General features: G+C 40.8%; 1 protein-coding gene across 1 annotated transcript in view; it reads right to left on the bottom strand.

Annotated features, from left to right (window-relative positions):
- The window catches only part of enpp1 (ectonucleotide pyrophosphatase/phosphodiesterase 1), a 38,356-nt gene that overhangs the window by 11,797 nt on the left and 755 nt on the right, over positions 1–25,804 (bottom strand). Inside the window, exons 2-18 of the mRNA XM_084700209.1 lie at positions 24,457–24,532; positions 23,997–24,122; positions 22,658–22,783; positions 22,010–22,073; positions 21,016–21,113; positions 20,828–20,907; positions 20,190–20,309; positions 19,134–19,243; positions 18,886–18,951; positions 18,724–18,796; positions 18,384–18,492; positions 17,276–17,407; positions 17,122–17,153; positions 16,810–16,937; positions 16,233–16,302; positions 14,838–14,925; positions 14,456–14,640 (exon numbers count right to left, since the gene is read on the bottom strand). Coding sequence (XP_084556335.1) covers positions 14,456–14,640; positions 14,838–14,925; positions 16,233–16,302; positions 16,810–16,937; positions 17,122–17,153; positions 17,276–17,407; positions 18,384–18,492; positions 18,724–18,796; positions 18,886–18,951; positions 19,134–19,243; positions 20,190–20,309; positions 20,828–20,907; positions 21,016–21,113; positions 22,010–22,073; positions 22,658–22,783; positions 23,997–24,122; positions 24,457–24,532 — 1,683 coding nt within the window. The remainder of the gene's footprint in view (positions 1–14,455; positions 14,641–14,837; positions 14,926–16,232; positions 16,303–16,809; positions 16,938–17,121; positions 17,154–17,275; positions 17,408–18,383; positions 18,493–18,723; positions 18,797–18,885; positions 18,952–19,133; positions 19,244–20,189; positions 20,310–20,827; positions 20,908–21,015; positions 21,114–22,009; positions 22,074–22,657; positions 22,784–23,996; positions 24,123–24,456; positions 24,533–25,804) is intronic.

The following is a 25,804-nucleotide window of genomic DNA, read 5'->3' on the forward strand; positions in this document are numbered from 1 at the left end:
CGGTTTTCCCTATTGTTTTTGTTAGTATTCTTATTATTCTTATTTTTCTTCTTCTCCGCTAAATGGCTGAATAGTTAAAAAAAGTCCTGGACCCGATTTTTGAAAAATTTGGCCCAATGATACAACCAAGCCCCCACCCCTCGCCCCTCGGCTTGAAGCATCGGCCCCGGTGGATGTAGGTGCTATTGCATTTCGTGTGACTTCCGACTCTTCCGGTCGTTTTTATTCTATTAACTCCAGTCAACATTTACAAAGCTATCTCCCCCAATAATTTTTCTCACTGCGCTACTGAGCACTTTTCATAGAAATGAATGGGAACGCCATCTTAGAAGACAGAAGTAGCTGTGTCTATTAATATTTAAGTCAATGTATACAACAGGTCACTCATTACTCCCAGGCGGCTAGTGGCCCATGTACGCCCACAGGTGGCGCTGTAAGCCACGCCCAAAGTCTACGTGATTTCCCCAGCACCCCATTACTCCAAAATGTCTGAAAATTGTAATGCATGCCTTATTCTCATGGGGAACAAAAAAGCCTCAAGAACCCATAAGGTCCGCCATGATAAATTTAGCTGTACTTTACAATTTTGGTACAACCTTCAAAACCCTTCTCCTCATGAACCATAGATCCAATCGACTTGAAATTTGTTACAGATGTGTAGAATACATGTTTTTATAAAGGGTCAAATTGAATAAGAAATGCAATACAAAATGGCTGAAATGAGTGTATTTATGTAAATGTCCACATTGCCTCAATATCTATGTGTCAATAAATTGAATATGATTTTGACTGATAATAGGGTTCAAGACGACATCACTCTGAAGTACCATAAACAATTTCACCTTGCTATGTCAATATATGATTGAATTCAATTGAATTGCTCCACAGCGCGCTCCAAATTCTCCCAGACTCATCCTGCCCCTTGACAGGAGGGTGACCACCTGTCTCGCTTTGCGTTGTGTCGCACAGCATTTTGACCCCTTGTTCGGCACGTCACATATTGAAAATGCTGTGTGATTCAGCGAAAGAGGGGCAGGTGGTCATCCTACTTGACATGCGTGCGAGCTTAGCGAGGCGCACACCAAACCTTCTGCAAATTTGCTAATTTGTTCTACCACAGACATATCAGTTGACTTCTTATTTTTAAGTGATTTAACAACATCAATTATTTATTTTCCATCTGTTCCTCTTATAAACATCGATTTCTTATTTACACTACCCGTTTCCCTTTCTGTTCTACTTTTCCTTTCAGTTCCTAGAATCTCCCCAGCCAGACTGGGACCAACATTGACAAAATAATCATTAAATTCATTAGCAATTTGCTGCTTATCCATTATAATTATACTTTTCTCTGTCATAAATTGGGTTGGGCATCCTGTCCTTCCAACGTTGTTTCCTACTATTTCTATTAGTTTTTGCTATGTTATTTCTATTAAAATCCAATGTTTTACTATAATACTCTCTCTTACTATTTCAAATAATATTAGTCAGTTTGTTTTTATTTAACTTGTATGCTTGCTCTGCTACTTTAGTTCTTTTTTTAATAAAGAGCTTATATAATGCATTTTTCCCTTTGTTAACCACGGTTTTTCAGCAAATTTTGGAGAAAAAAATCATTGACGCGTCTCTCTAGATCACCGATTCCTTTGTCCTTCTCCTTGTTCGCTACTTTCAGCTCTCTTACGGTGCGTTCACACTGCAGCCTTTTTTACCGCTCTGCACCGCTGGCCTTCCCACAGTGCACCACGCTCGGGGGAGAGTTAAAAAAGGTAATACAGAGTTGTAGTTAATACAGAGTTGTAGTTTTCTAAGGTCACTGTTGTAGTTTGTGTAAAACGGTGTCATGGACAAGTGTTCAGACTTGGGTTCATGTATTTACAATAGCGATCATTATTGATATAGGCTATAGGTGCTCCTGTCTTTGATCAAAATACAGCTTTTACACAGCATGATGCAAGGAATCAGATCCGCTGACTAGATGTTGCAGGATCTTGTCAACTAGGCTATAGGCTATGACGTCGTGGCAACGTTGCCCACAGACCTAAAAATGACGTTACCAGCCGACCAAGGGACGACGTCGTGGCAACGTTGCACACGGACCTAAAAATGACGTTACCAGCCGACCAAGGGACGACGTCGCGGCAACGTTGCCCACAGGCCTAAAAATAACGTAACCAGCCGACCAAGGTACGACGTCGTAGCACCGTTGTCCATGGGACCAACTGGCAACATTCCCTTTTTAACGTTGCCACAACGTTGCCACGACGTTGCCAGAAGGTAACGTTGCGGGTTACCAACTGAGCACCTACTGGCAACATGGCGCAACGTCATGTGTTAGCTGGGTACAGTACTGTATAGCACAAACATTTTTCCAGTAACATTCGCTAGGTCATGGCCACTACACATTTACTGTATGGCTAGCAAATGACTGCCAACCAGCATTTCAACGTTGAATGTCAATTGTGTGCCGGGTAAACTAGACTACTGTAGCTAGACTAGTACAGTATGCAGCGAGCACAGAAGAAAGTTAGAGCCAGGTTACCTACTGTAGCAAGCTAAAGTGACGAGACTGAATTTAACACACCAGGGACACCGTCAACCTCGGCAACCCTGCGCCAGGTATACATTTTTTGTTAATGTCTCTTTAATCGTACAGAGGCGTATAAAACAAGACTGAGTGACACACATACGATGAGTTGCTCTTCCATCTTGAAATTGTCAAACCTAGAAATGTTTACCATGACCAACAATTGCTACGTTACAAGAAACAAGAAACCAACCCGATTTGTCCAACGCTAGCGTATTCACGCTACGCGGGCGTCAACACCTGGTTTCATTAAAAATGAATGGGACGCCCCGCTCTGCCCGACCCGCTGCAGTGTGAACGCTCCGTTAGGCCTACTTCCTCCATTAGTCCCACCAATTTTGACTGCTGAGTAGCCACCTTGCTAATATCGCCAGACATGAAGTGGAGAGACTGTTTGATCTCTTCCATCCCTTCTTCATTCTGTTGGTTTTTCTTGGGTGGCATTCGGTATAATCGATAGAAATTACCAAAGTGTGACACCTCTCTCGAATTGAAGCTCAAATCGGCAGTGCGTCAGCAGTGTGGCGTGTTTAATCAACGGACGGATAGACAATCAAGGGTGGTGAGACAGGCTAAATGACTCTGAGAGACCAAGTACGCTTAAATATGATGTTTCATGTCAGATTTCATTGTACGCCATATCATTTGAAAGCTGACAATTTGCACTTTCACAATCTGTAAAAAGTTGTTGGCAGACAACAGCCCCTTCAGTCACGTAAGGGATAATGCCCGACGAGGTGTCCAATATCACCTGATAATGGACGATGCAGAGGCATGAACCGTCTGACGTGCAGCGGGTCCATTATCAGGTGATATTGGACACCTCGAAGGGCATTATGCAGCTTATACCATGGTTACTAGCCAACAATTTTCTTTTACCAACATTAATTTGTTTTCAGGCATTTTGCAAAAGAAAACTAACGTTTTTTAATGTTAGCCAACTCTTTAATAGTCCGCTCAGCTCATAGAGCCAAAACCAGCTTTCCCTTGGCTGAGCTATTAGCCCGAAAGCTAAAGTTATGCTAGCAAGATTCAGAGGCAATAACATTGTGTACGGTTGACAAGTAGTAAATATAATTTTACAGTTTGTTCAACAAGAAGATTAGCTAGCTAACCAGCCATGTCACTGTCCCAAAATCAATATCAAGATTTTTACGAACAATATCGGCCATATACTACTAAGCTACAGAATAGCCGCAGCCTGTGGAGCGAGTTGAATAGCACATGGATGTGAGATGACCGCATCAAAGTTGACATATTCTCCAAACAGTGATTATAATTTGACAGTATGTTTAACAACAAGACTAGCCAGCTATCGAGTCATGTCATTGTTCCCATATAAAATCAAGATTAAAAAAGAAAGTAATAAGCCATGTGTAGAGTTGGCCGCAGCCTGTCGGAAGTAGATTGACTAGCGAGGTGAATAGCGAATGGAATGTGAGATGAGCAGTTACGTGACACTGACACACTACATTCAGAAAAGAAACATTTTTCAAAAAAGTTAAAATAAATATTGTAGTTATTCATTGTTGTAAATACAAGTTAGCTTGTTGTTGAAGTCTTTCAAAATTGTAAATGGAGGCTTTGACTACGTCACTGTTGTTATGGTTACTTATTTCAGATATTTTGTACAGGCCCCTGTGTAGCCAGTGGAATAATTTAGAATGGTGGAAAGACAGTTTTGCTGCAATGACGCAGTAGGTGTCCGTTATCACCCAATAATGGACACCCCACAGCCAGATCAGAATTGAGTATTCACCCAGACCATGGTATAAAAATATTTATAAAACAATTGGGTTTTATCAACTTATTTAGCTGTTTCTGATTGGACGAGAGACGTTCCATAAGTTGAATTATCCCACAACAACCCAACTCTGACTTTTCACTCCAATAATAAATCACTCCGCGATGAAACATTTGCGTTGATACAAATAAGTAACCATAACAAAATATTCTATAGCGCGTTGATACAATAAAGCGATTGCCTTTAGGATGGGATGGGATACCGCACCTTCCAAATAGCCTGAAATATGTATTCACGGTTTACCAGGTCAAACAGTTAATAATTCATGCCTGAGATAAGCCTTTTCATTCTATTTAGTCAGTAGATGTAGGCTAAGACGAACGTATAACAAAAATGTAAGCTAAACACGCGAAAGGCATGCTTGAAAGTTGACAAAACTATAATGAAACACTATATTTAAGGATACTTGACTAAAGACCAAATCTGCCGATTCACTTGGTGATGAGGAGCTATAGCTATTATAGGCTGATAGACTATTGGAACTGCTCTAGAAATATATGGAGTTGAGAAATAAGGATAAAGTTTGCTTCTGTTATGACAATGTTAACTGTCTATTATCGATCCATCTAGTTGTTGTAGATTGGCTGCCAACTTGATTAATCAAATGCAAATGTTGTTTGCGCACACAATGCGGTAGGCTACTGCTTAGTGCGGGTGTTTCTACAGAGTTTCAGATTCATGAAAAAACATGTGGCATGAGATCTTGCGTACCTCTGCGCACTTAAGAACCCATGCTATGTTTTGAGATGTGATACGGCAACACAGAGTGACCGAAAGGTAGAGAGAAAGTGCACGCATAACAAATGTTTTACTTGATCTACAATAGGAGTAATTGTATAGGCTATATACAATCTTTAGCCTATTTAGCCAGAAAGAAAACCTGTGAATTTAAGCCACAAATGACTTACGCTATACCAAATGTGATATATATTTGTCACACTATCGATGTGCAGTGCTTTAGTGCTTTTGGAAGACATCGCCAATGGTAGATTAAGGCAAGCGAGAGTTCAGGGACCGATTTATTGGCCAACAATTGGCCAACCGAAACGATAATTGAACATGCACCCTATTCTAAAAGGGGTCATCGATTGCAAAACCTTATTATAGTTGAATAACGACAGTTAAATGGACATACAGTTAACCTCAAAGTCCATTGACACCTCTTTCCTATCTAAATCTCACAACTTGAAACTGCAGCTGTAAAACGATCTGTTTTGAAAAAGCTGAATTTGTCACAAATCACAAATGTAGCATCACCTTTGTCATACCCCAACATTTACATACAGACCAGCCCTCTGGTGTTCTGGCCCAGGATCTCAGACACTAGTTTAGCTGCGCGCTGCTCTGTGTACTTCCACAGGAATTACAAAGGAGAAAGTTTGGAAGTTTTTAAAGGATATTGAAAATGGACCATCGTAAATGCAGTGTTCCAGGATTTACAGGGAATGCTGACACTTTTCAGAGTCTTCCTAAGGAACCAAACACTCGACAGGCTGTGATGTTTGTCTATGAGAAGATCCCTGTGCAGTTTGACCCTCAATTACACATTTGCTCGAACCATTTCACTGAGGACAGTTTTTAAAACCTGGGACAATGTAAAGCAGGATTTGCTATTAAGCTGTAGCTGAAAAGAAGTGCTGTTCCGACCTTATGTTCATCACAACCGCAAGCTGTAGTATGATATTGTCGTTAACAGTTATTAGTAGGGCTGTGAAATGATTAACATGTTTAATCCAATTAATCACAGATTTCTGTGGAATAATCATGATTAATGACATATTACCGATTTTCCGAATTTTTGTCATTAGTCTGCGTCTTTGATTTTGTGGTACCTTGATGCTCGAGTCACCCGTTGCCACTCACAAAACTTTGGTGAACCTCTCTTCCTCAACCATATCAATCGGTCTACAGCTTTTTGCAATACATTTGGCAACTGTGCTAGTCACCTTGTGACAGGCAGACTAAGTGAGGGCCCTGCGCTGTTCAGTGAGGGTGGTTTGCCGCATTCTACTTGAACTCCCCTCACCGACTAATGCATCCTTCGTGTTGAGGTGGTATAGGTTACTTTAGGCTGGTATTGCTTTGGCGAAACAATAACATTTAGTCATTTAGCAGACGCTCTTATCCAGAGCGATAACGTCTTCCCGCAGAGTGCACATATCACTTTGGTTTTATTTGATGTTGCATCTTAGTTTTTTTGGAACACAAACTTCTCCAGAAGTTGCAGATTGGATGGAATTGTGGGTATATTACGTTAAATGTGTTAAACAAAAATAACAAATTAATCCTGTAATTTAATCATAACGCGTTAACGCGTTATTTTTCACAGCCCCAGTTATTAGTAATGCTAACGTATCCTGCCTGTATCTAGCATCGGTAGAATGTGTGATTTAGTTTATTGGAAATGGGGCGTTATTTCATGTTCCTGACTGTTTCATTCAAATAAATAACCTGTGTTGTCATGTAAATCTACAATTCAAGATGCATGTTTGTCCAGATCTATATTTCAGCAAGATAGCTGGAGCTAACTGAAGCCGAGTTGAATCACAATAGTTGGTTTGCTAAGCTGTAGCGCTAACGTTACCCACCTAAGTTGATCCCGTTTGCTTTGACAACTGAAGTGGAAACAACTAATAATTTTAAATTATATCTAGTCAAAAAGTTGAAAACAGTGTTGTGTAGACACAATAGATTTATTTGTACATTTTTATTTCAAGTGTCCACCTTCAATGTTTCAGTGAGTGCTGTTGGCCGTGTTGAGTCTTTGCTCCGCAGCTTCACTCGTAAACCAACCAATCAGCGCGCAGCTCATCTATATATATTTATGAGCATACCATAAAAGGAGTAAACCTCTTGTTTTTTTCTTAGAGCTATTTTACCGGATGCATCAGGGCTCATAGAACAGCACCCGGGGAAAACACGCCATGATTGACATGAACGAAAGGCTACGGTTGGTCAAGGTACTTTTTTAAAGACCTTTACTTAATTGATTAAAAAAACAGACACCCTCAACACATCTAAAATGACTTTTTTGACATTGTTTTAAATAAATAGCCTACTATTAATCAATACATTATCTAATAGCCTAACTTTTTAAAATTGTTTTTGTGTTGGGAGAATTGAGAATAGATGGATTTAGGTTAATTTAGATTGAGATATAGGCTTATGCCTGTTGCCTAAACACTTGAAATCACAAACTACGTTTGACTTAGCTAGGCTATGTAGATTTGTATCATTCTGAAATCATAGTCATCATTGTTTAATGTATTAGGCTAAATGTTGTAGACTAATGTATTTAACCCTTGTGCTGCCTTCGGGACACAATGACCCGAAGGTTCACAACGACCCATCGTTGTGCTGCGACAACTTTACCCAATACAAAAACAAATAAAAAGCATTTTCTTATAACCTTTGCGCTGTGAGGGGTGAGAAGCAGCCCAACGGTTAAAAGAAAATGCTTCACTTTATTTTAGTATGAGGTAAAGTTGACTGAAGTGTCACACTTCAAGTTGACAATGACTGAAGGGTCACAATGACCTGAACATAACACAAGGTTTTTTTTCTATGTCTGTGGTAAATCATCGTTTTCCAGTTGTCTCAGTGTTACAGGAACGTGTGGTTAAGCAACAACATGGGCTAGGCCTGACCTAGACCAGGGGCCAGTTGCATAAAAATAGACCAAGTCTTTAGACTTAAATGTAACTTTACGTCCGACTTGCCATAGACACTTCCATTTACCTGTTGCATAAAGCTTTATTATTATATTACCCCCCCCCGAAACGCTCTCATGACGCGCAATATGCACCATCTAACATAAATGACTTTTTCACAGTCTCCCGGACCTTCCGGGAGACTTGGGATGTCTGCTACCCCTAGCCCTAGTTTACCCCTAGCCCTTGTGTCTCGAAACGGAGGGTTAAGGGCTGCATAGCCCTATGAAATGAGACACCACTTGGTTACGGTTACGTATATCGTTGTCTCCAGAGCAAGTAGTGTTATGCACTGATATCAAACAAAATTAGTTTGAAATGTGCTGCTAATTGAGTTTAATTAAAACTAAAGGCTAGACATGCGTGTACTCCATTCAAGGCTAATCAGAGAAATGCAGGACTGTTGTGCTAATCAGCAATTAGCAAACTAGTGACAAAAAAAAAGTTTTAATTAAGAACATGGTTGCAAATACATATGTAGTTACAGGACTGTGTAGACCACAAAACAATACTCTTTTAATCAATTAAAATATTAATTGTATTTAATATTAATTAAAATATTACATTTATGAGACTCTCTGGATGATCTATCCGCCATTGTTGCAGGTAGCGAACATCCCTTGGTTTCAAGTAATCTCCTGAGCTCACTTGGTTTTAAGGGGTGTATACCCCTTGTCTTAGCCCTAGCCCTTAATCAAAGAGCATTGGGACACCACTTACTCTCACGGGAACGTGCAAAACTAAGGGCTAGGGGTAAGGGGTAGGGGTAAAACAGAGTATTAGGATTCGGCCTTAGATAGCCTGTTGCTCTTTGCATTATGGGTAAAATAAGACACTTCACGAAAAAAGAAAAGATGGCGGACGAAACAGCGACACTTAACGGCGAAATTGTACATTTAAACCTGATGAAAACATCGTAACCCCAACACTACTTCCATTTATCAAAAACTCCAACGCAGATGGCTGGCGCTAGCGTCAATAGAGTGAGTTATGTTGTCATCTACTCACTTGTTTAATAAAATGAAATTTTAGCGGAAAAACGAAACCCAGTCAACAGTTTCTGCCAAACTTACATTTACATTTATTCATTTAGCAGACGCTTTTAGCAGTGGTAGGAGAAGCCATGGGAGGTGATGATTGGTCCAAACGAGGTGGTGTACAGAGAGAAGAGGAGGGGTCCAAGGACGGAACCCTGTGGGACACCAGTGGAGAGCTGGCGAGGGAAACTTAATTCCTTTCGTAATAAATTATGCTAAGATAATGACATAGCCTACTAAAAGATTGTTGGCATAGCAACTAAGCCCTTAGCGCAAGGTTTAGCCAGGGGGAGAGGTGGCTAACTTTTGTACCAAAAATTAAGTCTGTCTTACTATTTATGCAACAGACAGGCTCAGTTAGACTAGTCCTGACTGACTTGTCCCTAACCTGACAATTTAAGAGAGTCTAACGGTGCGTGTCCACTACAGCGTTATTTAACGCTCTGCACCGCTTGCCTTCCCACAGTGCTCCACGCTCGGTGGCGTGTTAGAAAAGTTAATACAGATTTGTAGTTCTCTAAGGTCACTGTTGGAGTTTGTGTAAAACGGTGTCATGGACAAGTGTGCAGACTTGGGTTCATGTACATACAATATCAATCATTATTGATATAAATATAGGTGCTCCTGTCTCGATCAAAATACAGCTTTTACACTGCATGATGCAAGAAATCAGATACGCTGACTAGATGTTGCATGATCTTGTCAACAACTACGCTATAGACCAATTATTTGTTTGAAAACATTCGGGATGCACGCGCAATGTGGCTGCAGAAAACCGGGAAAGGATAGCATTTTGGATAGGATTTTGAAATGGCAAAAGGACCACACGGATAATACAAATAGTTAGATTCAAAAAGACCTAAAAGGTCTAGGAGGACAGCCTTTAAGAGAGAAAGCAATTATCCATTGATCTGTCGCATCAGAATTTTGATTTGGGTCACGAAACTCTTGAAATTTGAGTGAGAATGTTGCCCGGTACAGATCGCATAGTCGAGCGGCACCATGTCTTCACGTCGTGTGACATATGTCACAAAGTTAATAATTTACAGTTTTACAGTCAATTCTACATTAAAAAGTCGAGCAGGGCAGCTTTCAAGAGATATGGGAATTCTGCTTTTAGCCAGCTGGTCCAATTATTTGTTTAAACTGGCAATCTGAGTGAGACTGCGTCCCCGTTACACTGTTTTGACGTTTGCCTCAGTCAGACTCGCTCACTGGCAGTGTGCACAATGTTGTATTTCACTCCATACAACACCAGAAACGTCAGGGAGGACTGCCTAATGTAGCTACGAGTCTGATGAAGATAGCCAGAATCTCGAATTTCTTTAACCGAGCCTGTTTCATTCGTCATTTGCCTGAGAAGGCGACCTCCGTTAGCCAGGCTAGTTTTGCCTGATCACTTGGTCAGGTTATTTAAGGGTATCGGGGTCCAGTGACTTTTGTGCATAGACAAGTGAAACGTAAATGTATTTGTCCAAAGGCCAAGAGTCTCAAAAAGTTAATATCAAGCCCTACAATCCAGTGGCCAGAGATATATGATGACCTTTTTGACACTCCAAGTGTAATAGACCGGGGAGAAGTTCGTCTTTTGCAACCGACATGCGCATTTGAGCCTGCTTGACAGTTGTGTGACGTAGGGTGGTCTATAGGCTACAGTACTGTACAGCACTTCAAACATGTTTCCAGTGACATTCGCTAGGTTATGGCCACTACACATTTACTGTATGGCTAGCGAGTGACTGCCAACCAGCATTTCAACGATGAATGTCAATCGTGTGCCGGGTAAACTAGACTACTGTAGCTAGACTAGTACAGTATGCAGCTAGCACAGAAGAAAGTTAGAGCTAGGTTACGTACTGTAGCTAGCTAAAGTGACAAGACTGAATTTAACACACCCGGGACACCGACAACCTCGGCAACCCTGCACCAGGTATACATTTATTGTTAACTTCTCTTTAATCGTACAGAGGCGTATAAAACAAGACTGAGTGTGTAGACACACATACGATGAGTTGCTCTTCCATCTTGAAATTGTCAAACCTAGAAATGTTTACCACGACGAACAGTTGCTACATTACAAGAAACCAACCCCGATTGGCCAACGCTAGCATTTTCACTCTCCTCATTTACATAAAGTTGAGAAAATCCACTTACTTTCGACGCTCGCCTTCCCACAATACCCTACGCGAGCGTCGACACCCCGCTCTCCTTCCCACAATGCCATACACCAGCGTCAACGCCCGTAACAGTGCGTGTCCACTGCAGCGACGGGATGCGAGCGACAGCATGTTTTCCATTCATTTTCTATGAAGCCAGGCAAATCCCTTGCATGGTGCATTGTGGGTAGCGACGCGACAGAGTTGAGATTTTCTCAACTTTATGCAAATGAGGAGCGATGGCCAATCGGAGTGTTTTCTTGTTTCTCGTAACGTAGCAACTATGGTAAACATTTCTAGCTTTCTAGGTTTCAAGGTGGAGGAGAAACTAATCGTTTGTGTGGCTGCTTACCCAGTCCAGTACAATACATAGCTGTATTTGTACAGAGATGTTCATAATTAAAAAAACGATGCATGGCACAAGGTTGCCGAAGTTGTTGGTGCTTGTACTTTCTAATTCAGTCTAGTGACATTATGTAACTTCGTTCTGTAGTAACTAGCTAGCTAGCTAGCCCGGCTGGAACTCACTATCGTATCGACAGATTAGCAGAGACTGAGGAATATAGTAAAATGTTTTTTACACATGTCAACGTGTATGTCTATTAAGCAGTTTTGTATTTTGTATACAAGTTGTATTTTGATCGATGTTGCAACTACGTAAACCCAAGTCAGCACACTTGGCCATTATAACTACAATAGTGACTTTAGAGAACTACATTCTACATGAATCTGTTTGAAACGCCCCCGAGCGTGGTGAACTGTGGGAAGGCGAGCGATGGCAAGCGATTCGCGTCGCTGCAGTGTGAACGCAGGGTAAGGCTAAAACTAGTCTTAAACTAAGTTTATGCAATTGGCCCCAGGCTAGTTTCGCAGCATAAGTTGCCATAGTAGCTGAGTTCGAACTGGCTTTATGGAACCAAATGAACTAGAAATTAGTCTGACTAACTGACATAAGCCTGGCTTGTTCGGTAAACTTGCTTTATGGAACAGGCCTCTGACATTATTTGAGAGATTTATTGTTCACAATGGATTAATTGATACGTTTTTGAGAAACCATGACAAAATATGGGTGTTTCAACAATCATGTAAGGTAAAATATGGTAGTTGATGGGGTGTTGACAACAACCTCGTTCACGTGCCGACAATTACAAGATAAGTGGAATCTATGAAGACAAACGTGTGATATCGGTTGCGTACCTAGTGTTCATAAATCTGAGATAAGCGTTGCGTACAGTTTTCTCCGTATGCACACTTATGGTTAATTTACACAGCGTTTGATACATTTTGCCACTGGAGTTCCAAAGTTACTGTAATAAATTCAGGCAATAAATACAATAAATGATGAACAGCAAATGTTTTGCCAGGATAACTGGATCCATCAGACCATTGAATCTTAATGGTGTCCTTGTGTGTTTGACTTAGGATGACAGCGTGATCATTGTCCTCCTACAATAGAATGTTGATAATGTCGGGCTACTCATTTATAGACCAACTGCAATCTAACCCTCAACATGTGACATTTTTTACAATAAATAATATTTTGCTGAATGATCGAAAGGCTAGACAACAATTGTTCTAATGAAATAGTCCGACTATCAACATGGAAATGAATGACGATGAGACAATCAGTTTTTTTTTCTAATATTTGCTTGGTACCTCACTATGGGAAGCGCCCCTGGGCCTGCCCATTACCGTCATGACTTATGAGGGTCTAACAGTGACTTTTAAAGGGGGGTGTTACCCTAGGGGTCACTGTCATGACCTGTCTGTCAATGACAGAATTTGAGCTTCTGTGGTTGGGCACGCCCAGTGGCGCTTCCCATAGCGAGATACCTCACTCATTCCTCACTCACTTATTATAATAATAATCAAGAAACTGGGTTACATAATGTCACCTAAAGTTTCCACCCTTGTCTTGGCTGCAGGCAAAAAGCACCATCTAGCAATCATTTGGGGACCATTGACCCCCTATCCGCACTAAAAGTAGCCTAGGGAAAACCGTCTGCAAATAAAATCACATCACGCATGACGTGCCCACAACTCAACTGGAAGCTTAGGTAATAATGAACAAAGTCGTATTTAGTATTTAGTGATCCTAAGCATATTGTTTATTATATTGAGTGACTTCTTCAACATTTTAACTTTTGTAATGTGAAAGAAAAGGAAAACTGTAATAATAAAATAAAAAAAACGGTTTCTAGCGGAAAATACGGAATGCCAACAACGACCCCTTTTCACCAGAGCGTGTCACATATGACTGATAAAGCTACAAGTAACCAAGAGGATGAAATACTCTCCAGGTACAGGGTTGGACAGCCCTGGTATACAGTGCCTGTAAAAAGTATTCACCCACCCCATGGCCTTTTTCATGTTTTGTTGATTTAAAACATTGAATCACAATACTGATCAACGGAAAATGAATCTTAATGTCAAATTGAAAACCAATCTGGATTTGATCTGAAATGTATACACTAAATATGTTTTGGTATAAGTATAGGATGCAATAGTATTTCCATGGCACCAAATATCCCTTGGGATGCAGTTAAGTCAATTATAAAATGATAACGTCAATTATAAAATAATAACGTCAATTATAAATGAAGTAGTTCCACTGAAAGAGTTAAAGGCTTCCTTGGCTGAGAATACAGGGTCTGTGGATACTACAACAGTTTCCCTGGTGTTTCACCAGTTTCAGCTTTATGTGAGAGTGGCAAAGAGAAAGCCACTTTTGACATCTCGGCTTGTGTTTGCCAAGAGACATGTGGAAGACTATGAAACAAAGTGGAAGAAGGTTCTATGGTTTGATGAGACCAAAGTTGAGCTTTTTGGTCATAACACTAAACTTTATGTTTGGCGTAGAAGCAGAGAAGCTTGGTGGTGATAGCATCATGCTGAGGGGATACTTCTCTGCATCAGGGCTTGGAAGGCTTGTGAAGGTAGAGAGTAAAATTAATTCAGCAAAGTACACAGAAATCCAGGAGGACAACCTGCTACAGTCTTGCAAGAGAACTGTGACTTGGGACCAGATTTATTGTTAATCAGCGTCAAAAAAGCTTTATTAAATCCACTGTAATTTAATTCTATAAAACAAAAAACTAAAAAGTCCATGGGGTGAATACTTTTTACAGACACTGTACAGACATTGTGGGTACTGGTCGTACCTGTAGCTTGGTGCGGGAGCTGCAGGAGCAGCCCAGGTTGTCTGTGGGGGCGAGGCTTCTGCCCTCACAAGGTGAGTCATGGGAAAGTTCAGCAGGGTAGACAGGCAAGAAAGTAGGGTTTCGGAGGAGGTGGTTGAGACTCCCATGAGTCCCGTTGTTGGGGGCAGGGGGGATGCCTAACAAATCTGACAAGGAATATGGAGATTTCAGATATTGCTCCAATGTAGCTGTTCGGGATGTTTGGGTGCAGGACTGTGATATGCTTCAGCCCTGGTTTGCACAGCTAAATCCCCTAAAAGTCCTATCACAATATGACAGAAATAAAAGTTTCAGATTCATTTCCCTCAGCAAACAGATGCATGTTCGTGAACAGAGATCTTACCGCACAGAAGGTTGTAAACTTCAATATTTTCGAAAGGTGGAACAGAGGTTTTGTACTTCAGCCCTGGGCCATAACCCATGAAAATAGTCTGAAAAAGACACATTTAATATGCTGAGAGAAACACCGTATTACATTAATCATTACACATGATTGAACATGATACAACACAGATTGTTTTTACATTGCAACAGGATCTTGTTATAATAATGTGCATTGTTGAGGAGAACAGAGGTCCACCTTCAGAACCTCTGGCTTTTACTTGAACCCCCACCCAAACAGTATCATTTAAACCTAGAAATGGGCCTTGTGTACATACTTCTTTATCAGTAGCATAATAAAGTAAACAGCATGGAAGTGTTTTGGAAGGAATTTAACCACCATACATGAGTGTGCAATAGTCAGCCAACAGACACCAAAATAATTATACGATTAAATCTGATTTCGCAAGTGGGCTGCTATTACATAAGATGGTAAGGTAACTGTCTGCTGTGTTGTCTAAAAAAATCCCTCGCTGTCTGCAAAGACTCTTAAGAAAACAACGTTTTAATACAGACTTTCATGCACCTGTTTTTTTTTTAAGCAGTGAGTAAATTCCATGGATAATTATACCAAAGCAAACCACAATCTAACCTACCACAAGACTAACATGTAGATGGCAGTAAGAAGTACTGTCAAGTACTGCACAAACAGCACATATCCAAAAGCTGTACTGAAAAGCTGCTGGCCTACTTCGTCTCCATTTGAGAGATGAGAGATTTAGTCTGCCTTAGTCTGAGAGGAGCCAGTCTTTACTCTTCCTCAAGCTCAGAGGTTGAGTCTGGGCTTGAGGGGATGATTGTTAGGAACCATGGCAACTATTGTTCTTCTGTAGCCCACCACACCCCAAAAACTTACTATGGGTTATGGAATGCAGTACACAAATCCAATCGAATGAAACTGTATTGGTTTAGCCCTTTTTACAATGTCAATAAATGCTTCACTGTTGCCCACCAATAACCAACCTAAACCCTCAGAGATGACAAGAAAATACTTAGATAGGACGGTATATATGTGCTACAGTACTGTATGTATTTCACTTTGTGTGACTGCTGCTTAGGCTGGTGAAGCCAATTTGACGTTTTTTCTTCCCTTGTGTTTACTGGGGTGTGTATTTTTGGCATACAACTGTATGCTTCTTACCTTTGGCACTTATTTTAGTTGTTCATAATATGTGCTTCATGTTTTGGCTACTCGCAATGTTTTGGGGCTATCTTGTTGTTATTATTAGTGAGGTATGCACTTTGTAAAGCTCTCTCTTGGAAGTTTCTTTGGATAAAAGTGTCTGCTAAATGAATAAATGTAAATGTGTAATGTATGGTGTCATACAGGGTATTGGTTGACAGACTAGACACTAACCTGCATGTTTTTGAAAATGTTATCCGAGCCATGGAATCCACCAGTGCAGTACTTGATTTCCTTAGGCTGACTGTGGAAGAGAAGAGAAAAAAACAATAATATCAAAGTCTATACACCGACACGTGGACATGTACACACACGCACGCACACACACACACGCACACACACACACACACACACGTACAAACAGTGCCCACTGTAGATACTTCAGTATTCTGTATTTTTGTATTTCTAATATTACTGCTCAATCCCAAGGACGAGTTGGGGATACTTGTATATTTAAGGTTCAAGTTAAGTTTAGAGATGAATCAGGGCCACCGTAGTACGATACATGTTTTTATTGTACTGTACTTATTGATTAAAATGTATTACATTATGTTTTTTTGTACAGGTCTAAAATCATTGCTGCTGTAATAGTTTATAATAGTTAAATTATTGTAAAAAAATAAAAACATCATGCTTAACAAACAAAATTCAAATTTGATCACATTCTCTAAATAAACAGGCTTTCCAGTACATCGATGGCCATTACTATGCCAGTATCTGTCAGCAGTAGGGTTATGTGAGGGTGTCTTACAGTGCTGCCTGCCAGGCAGGCTTCATGTAGAGATGGGCCCTTTCAATCCGCACATTGTTGGCAAAGTGCATCCGTTTTGGTAGGTGCTCCTTCAGGAAGGGCCTCATGGGCTGGTCTGGGATCTTACACTGAAAGACAGACAGACAGACAGACAGGGAGTGATATAGACAGTTGTGTGGAGGAAAGAGTGTGGGAAGGGTGATTGGGGGTGGTGCTTTGTTTGACATCTGGTCAGCCAAGTGGATAATTGTCTCATTCATCGTCTGTATACTACATGTTAAGCGGAGCACTGGAGAAAAATGCCTCGCATACCGATATGTTCTTCACCAGCCCCTCATAGTCAACTGTAGGAGGGACACAAAGACAAAGCAAAAATGTCACACTGAGAATTCAAGTGAAGGACAGGGATGTGCTCATGGGAGGAAGTGGATGAAGAAGGGGACAGGAAATGACCTGGTTATCTTACAGGAGAAGAAGTCTTCGGGCAAGCGCACAGGTCTGATTCTGGCCGCAGGGCCCTGGATGACGGTGAAGTCCTGGATATTTTCTTGGTAAGATGAGACATAGGCGGCCTTCTGACAGGAAGCCTCCTCCATTCCTGCGCTCACAGGAAACACAGTCACTGTTACTGCTGACACTTCAAATTGCACAAAACAGATTTCACATCTGTTCTCACCAACAGTAAGAGAACTTGTAGAAAAAAGTTAATGATATCCATATTTAGTTTGTCAAATTTTAAATCCTGACTACTATTGCTAGAGAAACTATGATCTGTATGCCCATCATTGCACAATTCTGTAAATGTTAATTAATAAACCAGAATTCATAGATAATATGCAGAAATATAGAAACCAACTGACATAATTCAATGGCCAGCATACATACTTACTTATCCATATGCATACTGTACAAGTAGTTCCATGACTATTCCATCACCATTCACAAACTATAAACTAATTTCACTAGACTAAAAACCTTGTTGATCAACAGCCTGATGCAGAGCTTATTCCAAAGCCTGTTAAGTGGTGGCCTGAACCACATTTGTTTAAATTCCCTAATGCTAAACATTTCACAGACACACATGCAGTGCTGATGTTGAAAGCATTTCCTTTGACTGTGGTGAACTGCTCTCCCATTAGGCTGTTAAGACAAGCATATAATAACTTATACTTATACAGAACTTACACTATGGCTCATCTAAGACAAACAGTGGGGCTAACAGTCACTGTAGCCTCTCCACATCCCTCACAATGGAGGGCTGTTGGAAGTGAGAGTGTAACAATGCAACAATACAACAGTACAATTCTAACAAATGGAGCCCTTCAAACTAACTGAGTTTTGTAGCATGATAATTTAATAATGTATCAGAGCAGCAAAATACAATTCAGGCCACCTAATTTTGCGAGTGTTGTCATGTAGGACGAAGGATACGTTGCTTACGACTGTATTGCTGTGCTAAAATACCTTTTTTCATACATAACGTATACCACAAAGACCAAGTATGTAATGTTTTTTTGTTACCAAAAATATTGAGGAATCCCAAGTAGAACACAGTGTGTGTAGCTAGTCCTCACCGTGGTCAGACAGGAGGATGATGTTGACACAGCGGTGCAGGTTCCTCTGTTTGAGCCCGTCCATCAGCAGCCCCAGCAGCCTGTCCACCTTCAGCAGAGCCTCGATCACCTGCACACACGTTCACTTACACCCAGCACCCAGCATTGGCCTGACTACAACTCCATTCGGATTTTTATTAGGATTACTTGTAATCGTGTTGTTGTTTTTTTGGCATTTCAGCCATTGCAAATATGGATTTATACTGTATATGGATATGTGTTACTGTATATGTGTTGTCTGCTTGTTGCCTGTTATTCAGTACAGCATTTTCAGCTGTTCAATGGTTACAGATTGTCTGACCTGGCTGCTCATCGGCCCATAGCGATGACCTGAAGAGTCTGGCTCTTCTAAGTACAAAGTGTAGAAATCAGGCCTGCCAACACAAACAGCCCAGAGGTTAGAAGGACAGACGGATATGCATGCATAAGGAGGATATGCAATGTCTGTCAGGAGAAAGTCTACCTTTTCCCCTCAGTCAAACTCAGCCATTCAAATAAGGTTGTGATTCTCTTCTCAAATGGAATAACCCTGAATAAAAACAAAATGTATTTATTCTTCTGAGAAATTACAACTTATATAAAAAAACTATTTCTATAAAAAAAATACATTGACACAAAAGGTAATTATAAGAATTACATGTATATAAGTATACACATATATAAACATTCAATATAAACTATAAACAAGTTAATAGTTTATTAATTCCTTACCTGTCATACTTTTTGTAGTAATCTGGGAATCTTCCTTTGATGTCTACATCCGATCCAGGCCAAAAGAAAGTGGCTGATTTCAGGTTGTTGTACATGGCAGTCAACCAGATCTGCGCTCAAAGTAACATTAGACGTTCAAAATACCCCCATGCATAGATATACTCATAAATCTTCAAACATCAGATATCTCTTGGTCTTTTTCCATCACTGGGAAAGGCTTTGGCCAAAAAATCCATGCAAACACAGTTTACTCTTAAGATTGCGATCAAATAGTTTGATGCATCGAGGAATCCATTTGGATTTCACTGATGAAATATCGTAAATACAGAGTTTGACCATCAATCCTAATCAGTGGTCAGGGGACGTGTAGTTGTCTTTCTGAATCAGACTCAGGCTGCTTCTGGACATAGGCCACGTGGAGTGTGAAGGAGGTGGGGAGGCAATTGAGGTTGGGTGGGGGGTCTGGGTGGGGGTTTGTGTGACACTGAGCTGGGGGATGGCATGCAAAGAGAGTCTCAAACTTCATAGAGAGAGCATCCAAACGAGGGAAGCCCACAGCTCGTGCAGCCTGTCATTTTGCGGAGGCAGAACCCATATTTATTTCAAGAGGCCTATTATGTGGGATTGAAACCCTGCCTCCCCAATCTCACTGAGATTCAACTGACTGCTGTCAACAGAACAGCCCCTCGTGGAGTTTGTGGAGGGCAAATGACAGTAAAATAATTAAAGCACAATAACTTCTGTTCCCACCCAATCCATATATCTTAAGAGTTTCACGCTAAGATATTGTATATTACTTCCAGTTCTGGGATGTTTCTCAATGATACTTTCGAGTTTAGGGGAATTTTTGAGTAAGAACAACAAACGAAAAATTCTGAGGCATGTTCTATCATGTTTCTGTTCCCCTGAACCTCAATGTGTATAATATCATGCAGGGAAACAACCATAACAACAAAAAGAGAATAACAAACCAATCGTTTTTTTCTATATCATTGTTTAAGGAATTGTCTAAAGAACGCCAATACTTTACAGAATTTCAAGAACACAAGCTCTCACCGGCTCGCCTTGGTACCATTTGGCATTGAACTTCTCTGCAGCTCTTAGACTGAAGCTGGCATTCAGGGTCACATCGTACATTTTGTTGTCCACAATTCCATGAGACTCAGGATAAAGGCCCTGCAGAGAGGAGATGACACACATACACACAAATATACACACAGATACACACACACAATTAGGTTCCACAATTCCACACTCACCCAAGCTGAGTGTGGAACTCATGTGGCGGTGCTTGCAGCTGAAGGGCTAACATGGGTTATCTCTCTGTCTATCTGATCTTTAGTGTCTCCCAGACTCCCTCCCAAATAGAAAACCACAGGTTCACCCACCCTGTACTGAAGGAGGAGGGTGGTTGCTAATTAAAACGGTAGAGTTAAACGGGCAAAGATGTCTAACCAGCTGTCTGTCCTTGGACGCACATGTAATCCATCATCATACAAACAGTTTTGTTGTTAATATTCTACCCTTTTGTTTGTACCCGTTTGAAAGGATCTCATCTGATTGTCAGATTGCCAAAACAAGAGTACGGCCTTCGCTGAGGTTCACCTAATTGAAGTCTGAGTAAACAAACAAGGGAATGTGTATTTAACTCTGGGGGACTGGGGAGACTAAATTGAGATGAATGAATGACTCACAGTCACGATGGTGTAATGATTTGGAAAGGTTTTGGTCGGGTAGGCAGGTCTCATGTGTGGGGTAGATGTCCCGCAGTTGCCTGGAATACAGGTTTGGTCAAAACTAACCCAGACAACTGTCCTATGGCTTGTTGCCACCACATAAACAGTGTTTGCCGAGCAATGATGTGCTAAGTATTTTAACTTACGTAACTTGCTGATGACAGGAAGGAGGCTGCCGTAAGCCTTCAAGTACCCTGCTCGGAACCCATCCATAGACACCAGGATGAGAGGGGGTTTGGAGAAACTGAAGAATGAACAAAGAGAGATTCCATAAATGCATTTATCAACCCAATTTGAGTTGTGTCTAACAATAGACTAGTGTCTACACAAGATGATTCTGCATTACAGTGGCTTGTTGTAAAAAGTACGGTAGAGGTCATTGACTGGATTGAAGTCAACAGGCGGTGCCAAATGGAGAATCTGGATCCATTGTGACACAGGATGGAGTTTCCTCCAACCCGCTTAAAATAAAAACGTTTTCCTCATGTCTTTTTTCTGGAATAGAAAAGCAAACAATCTAAAGCCATATTATTCCCCATTTCAGATTTTCAGGTTGCAAGTCACTACTCTTGCTCCTACTGAAAAATCTGGCCAGGCCAGATATGGGAGTTATTTTAGTCTCTCCGTAGTTGTGTAACAGCGGTATTAAAACATAAGGTATGGATTAGTGTGAAGATGTTTGTGTGAGAGGACATTCCTGTGTTAAAAAGACTAACCACTCACAAAAAATTACACCCAAAAGGAACCTTGTGTGGTTGACTCACATTGTGGAAAAAGTAAACCGTGCACGTGAACTTGTTTGGAAAAACTGTCTTAAAATAAACTCTTAGTTTAGTTTTCCATAGTCTAATGAAACTAGGGTCACACCCTTCCAGTAGTGCAGACACACTCATGGAGTCAAACGTGTATGTTTCCATGAAGACACTGATGTTCTCTTTGGTGTCTACAGTCATAAAATACAACGATGATATCATAATTGTGTTTTTCGAGTACTTTCACATGCATACAGCTTCAGCTTCATTGTACTACATTCATTTCAAGAATCTATTACTCTGTTTCAACATTTAAAAACAGTGAGCGGTTAAAAGACCATGTATCCCTGTGAAGTGCTCTCCAGATATTGTGATGAATGAGTATTACCCGACAGGACATTGGGGTGTTTTGATGTCCTCACACTCATCCTCCAGCCACGACTTCCCACCCACTAGAAAAGACATACAACTATCAGTTACAATATCACCACAGTTTATACACATTTTCAGTGTTAATCTGGCTACAGATCAAACCTACAATATCATCTAAATGATTACAGTAGTTACTTTGTTGAAAAAGCACATTAGCAATATCCAAGGAATATGAATGATTTCGTAAACAACCACGGCTCAGAGACTGAGGAAAGGTATTTAAGATAGTTAAAGCAATGGCTAACAGAAGCACAAGGTTTTCTACCACAATGGGGAGCTAGAAAAGAGAAAGATCAATCAACCCCATACATGTAATACATGCAAATCTATCTAAAGAAAATACAAATAATGATAGTGTTCCAAACTAAATAAAACATGATTTAGCACAGTCATAATAGACAATTTAAGTAGGAAGCACTCACAGGGAACTACACATCCTACACTCTGACATCTTGTGCAGTTGATGTTTTTTTGTTGTACAAACAACTTTGAAACTAAGCAAATAAGCTCCTACAGTGGACCATGCTTAGACTGACTGACTATGGTACGTTAGTGGGCCATCTTGCACCACAGGCCTGGGGCTTGGTCGAGCCTGCTCCCCTACCCTTGCACACGCTGTAGTAGTTAGAGCAGCAATCTCCCACCGCCTCACAGCCTCCTGAGCAGGAGCACAGACTGTAGGACAACATTTCTTCCCCACAGCGGAATTTGGAACAGGTCCAACTCTGACCTGGTGGGAAATAAACAACATCCAAAGTGAGGGATGGGGGAAAGGAAGGGAGAGAGAGAGAAAGAGAGCGAGAGCCAGTGGGTGTGTGAGAAAGAAAGCACTATGCTAGAAAGTCACATCAGGACAAATTCATGAGTAGTCAAAATGAACTGAAATAATTCTCATCAGTTTTGCAAAAGTTTTGCCTGTTCATCACATCACCCAACCATAGCACAGTTGATCTGTAAGACATAAGCCAATGCAAATATATTTTCTCAGAGCTGAATATTTCCACGGCCTTGCCTTTTACAACCAACAAACTAAACACCAACAACTCACTATTGTCTGATAATAATATACTATTATACTGTTAAATCTATTTATAATAAATCATTTTTATAATCCTAGGAGACATGCTTGACCAACAGTAATTTTGGAAGTGGAACTTTTGTATTCAGAAGACACTTCAGTCTCGATCTACTGAACACCTTATGGAGCAGCTAGGCCAACTAGGAGGATGGAGGGATTCTAGCATGTTTATGAGAGAACCCCCCCCAACTCCAACTCATCTTTGCTCGCTCTCTCCATTTCTCAGACTGTGGTCAAGTGAATGGTCTAACAGGTCTGCACTGTCTCTGTGTACAGTTCTCAAGAGAAAAAGTATTTCCCCGCCTTCCCTGAACATGCATGGGCCTCTCTAGGGGACCAGAGGCACATATGGCTGCCATGCTGACTGGGTGGCAGAGATTTTAGATTCTTCAATGCATTGGGAAACTACACAGCAGAGATTTGCACCACTCCCAGACTTAGTACGCCTGCCCACAGTAACCGGGTGAGGCCCCTAAAAAGATGTTTCGGTCCTGTGATTTCCATGTGAAGACACTGATGCGGGCTGACCAGGGTTAGCCAGATGGTTCTGTGTCACACTCAATCTACTCCAAAGTCAACACACTGTCCCAAAGTTAGTATTATAGTCTATGCTTATAGATTAGTGTGTATAGCCCTTAAACATCCAGGAGACCCATTTCGGCACAATAGCACAGAAGGCATGCAATGTGCAAACATTAAAACTCAAATCTCCTCTTCCCCTTTTTGAATACAAAATCACATAATATTGTACCAGGTCAGCATGAATAATATCTTTATCTAGCCTACTGTCGCCAGTTGTAAATCGATCTAGCGCAAGGTTGACCTAGAGTTGCTGGGGAGAGCGTGTTGGGCAGTGAGGACATACCAGGCTCTACACACACTTCCTGGTAGTCCAGGCAGCAGGTTCCCTCCGCCTCACAGGAGGGATCGCAGTGGCATGTTGCAGATTTGTCCCTGCTCCCGGTCACACACCTGTTTCTACAGCTGATCACTACAGAGGCAGGTTGGGGGACAGACATACTGCACATGTGAATGAGTTACCTGAGATAATGTGGTACAGTTATGCATGAACATAAGTGAGTCATTCAAGTCATCCTGGGAGATTAATTCCACAAGTGTGAAGTAACGGTATCACAGCTCAACAATTGTTCACAGGAGAGAAGACTGAAACAACTTTAAAATGGATGTACTTTTCATGCTACAGGAGAATACAGGGAGTTTCAGTGGACTGTTGTGTTCCTGTGCCAGTAAACTTGTTTTGCACAGATGCCAGTGGTTAGACATGGACCATTTAGACAGCTGGTTTTGTTTATGGTTGAGATTACCTTCTATGTCACACCGCTGCCTCAAAACAAACACCACTGCAAGAATGAGTACCACCAACAAGCACAGCAACAGCACCTGAGAAGCACAATAGACAAAGACCAAAACATGTTTTGATCAGTTAGATCTCTACAGCTAAAATAAAACAAAAAAGTTTAATCTGCTTTTTTTAAAACAGTACATCAATGCTAGTTTGGCAACCCGCTTCCACTGCTCTTTAACACTCATCACAGCTTGTCTGAGTCGAGTCGGACACACTTTGAACCCTTATACTGCAATCTGCTCTGATGGATGATCATTCTGTTTAGTTCGCCTTTTCCCTTATCTGGAGCTTTCTCTCTGCTTCCCAAGAAAAGCATGCTGCCTTACCAAAACACTAGCATATAAAGGCCGACGAGGGACTTCACAGACCAAAGAGGAGCATTGTTTAAAGAGAAGAGCTACTTTCCTGACTGAGCTTTTGGCTCTTAGTACTGCATCTTGATCTCAATTTTTTATTTCATTTTTTGCACAAAGTCTTCTTCCCAGTGCCACATCACCCACGCTTACATTGAAAAACAAGAAAAGGGAAAAAACGTACTTTTAGAAAATAAGAAATGCTGAATTCCAGCCACATAAAGTACTCCGCACAGATTTGAACTAAGATCATGTTAGAAAGAGGGATATCCAGCTGTTTTAATGTCTCAGATGTACAGTCTAAATAGCGAAACTGAAATAGCGAAATCTTCAACAGGGTATGTTAAATTGCACAGTGGGTTTGTATTGTGTGTAAGTGTGGCTTTTTTAACTACCATTGTGGGGACCCGATATTCCAACAAGAATAGTAAACTTGTCCAATTTCCAGTGGGTATAGAAGTACATTAGGGGTTGGGGTTTGGAGTTACGGTTTGTTCTGGGTTAGCTTTAGAGCTTTAGGTTTAGGGTTAACATTCAGATTAGGTTTTTAGGTTAAGGTTAGGATTAAGGTTTGGGGTTAGAGAAAACAGGATTTTGAATGGGACTGGATTTAAGGTCCCCACAAGCATAGCTATACACAATGTGTGTGTGTGATAACAGCATCCAGGTATCTATTTTCAGATTGGTGCTTGTTCACTCTTGGTTGGTGTCTAAAGCCTTTGGACTCCAGGAGGGTCATTAAAACAAACAGTGTCTGGTGGAAACCTACAAGTTAGTGGTCAGACGTCTGAAGACTGAGGTTGATACAATAAATAGAGTATCTTAGTAACGCAAGCTATTGAGATGCAGGTTTTAAGATTGAACACTGGCAATTTACGTAAAACGTATATAATTAACACGACAGCTTTTAATAAACATTCATCCAATTCGTAATTTATTTTTAATCAATTGCAA

This window comes from Hypomesus nipponensis, chromosome 6 (genome assembly GCF_054491055.1).
Source record: "Hypomesus nipponensis isolate SF chromosome 6, ASM5449105v1, whole genome shotgun sequence".
Lineage (NCBI taxonomy): Eukaryota > Metazoa > Chordata > Actinopteri > Osmeriformes > Osmeridae > Hypomesus > Hypomesus nipponensis.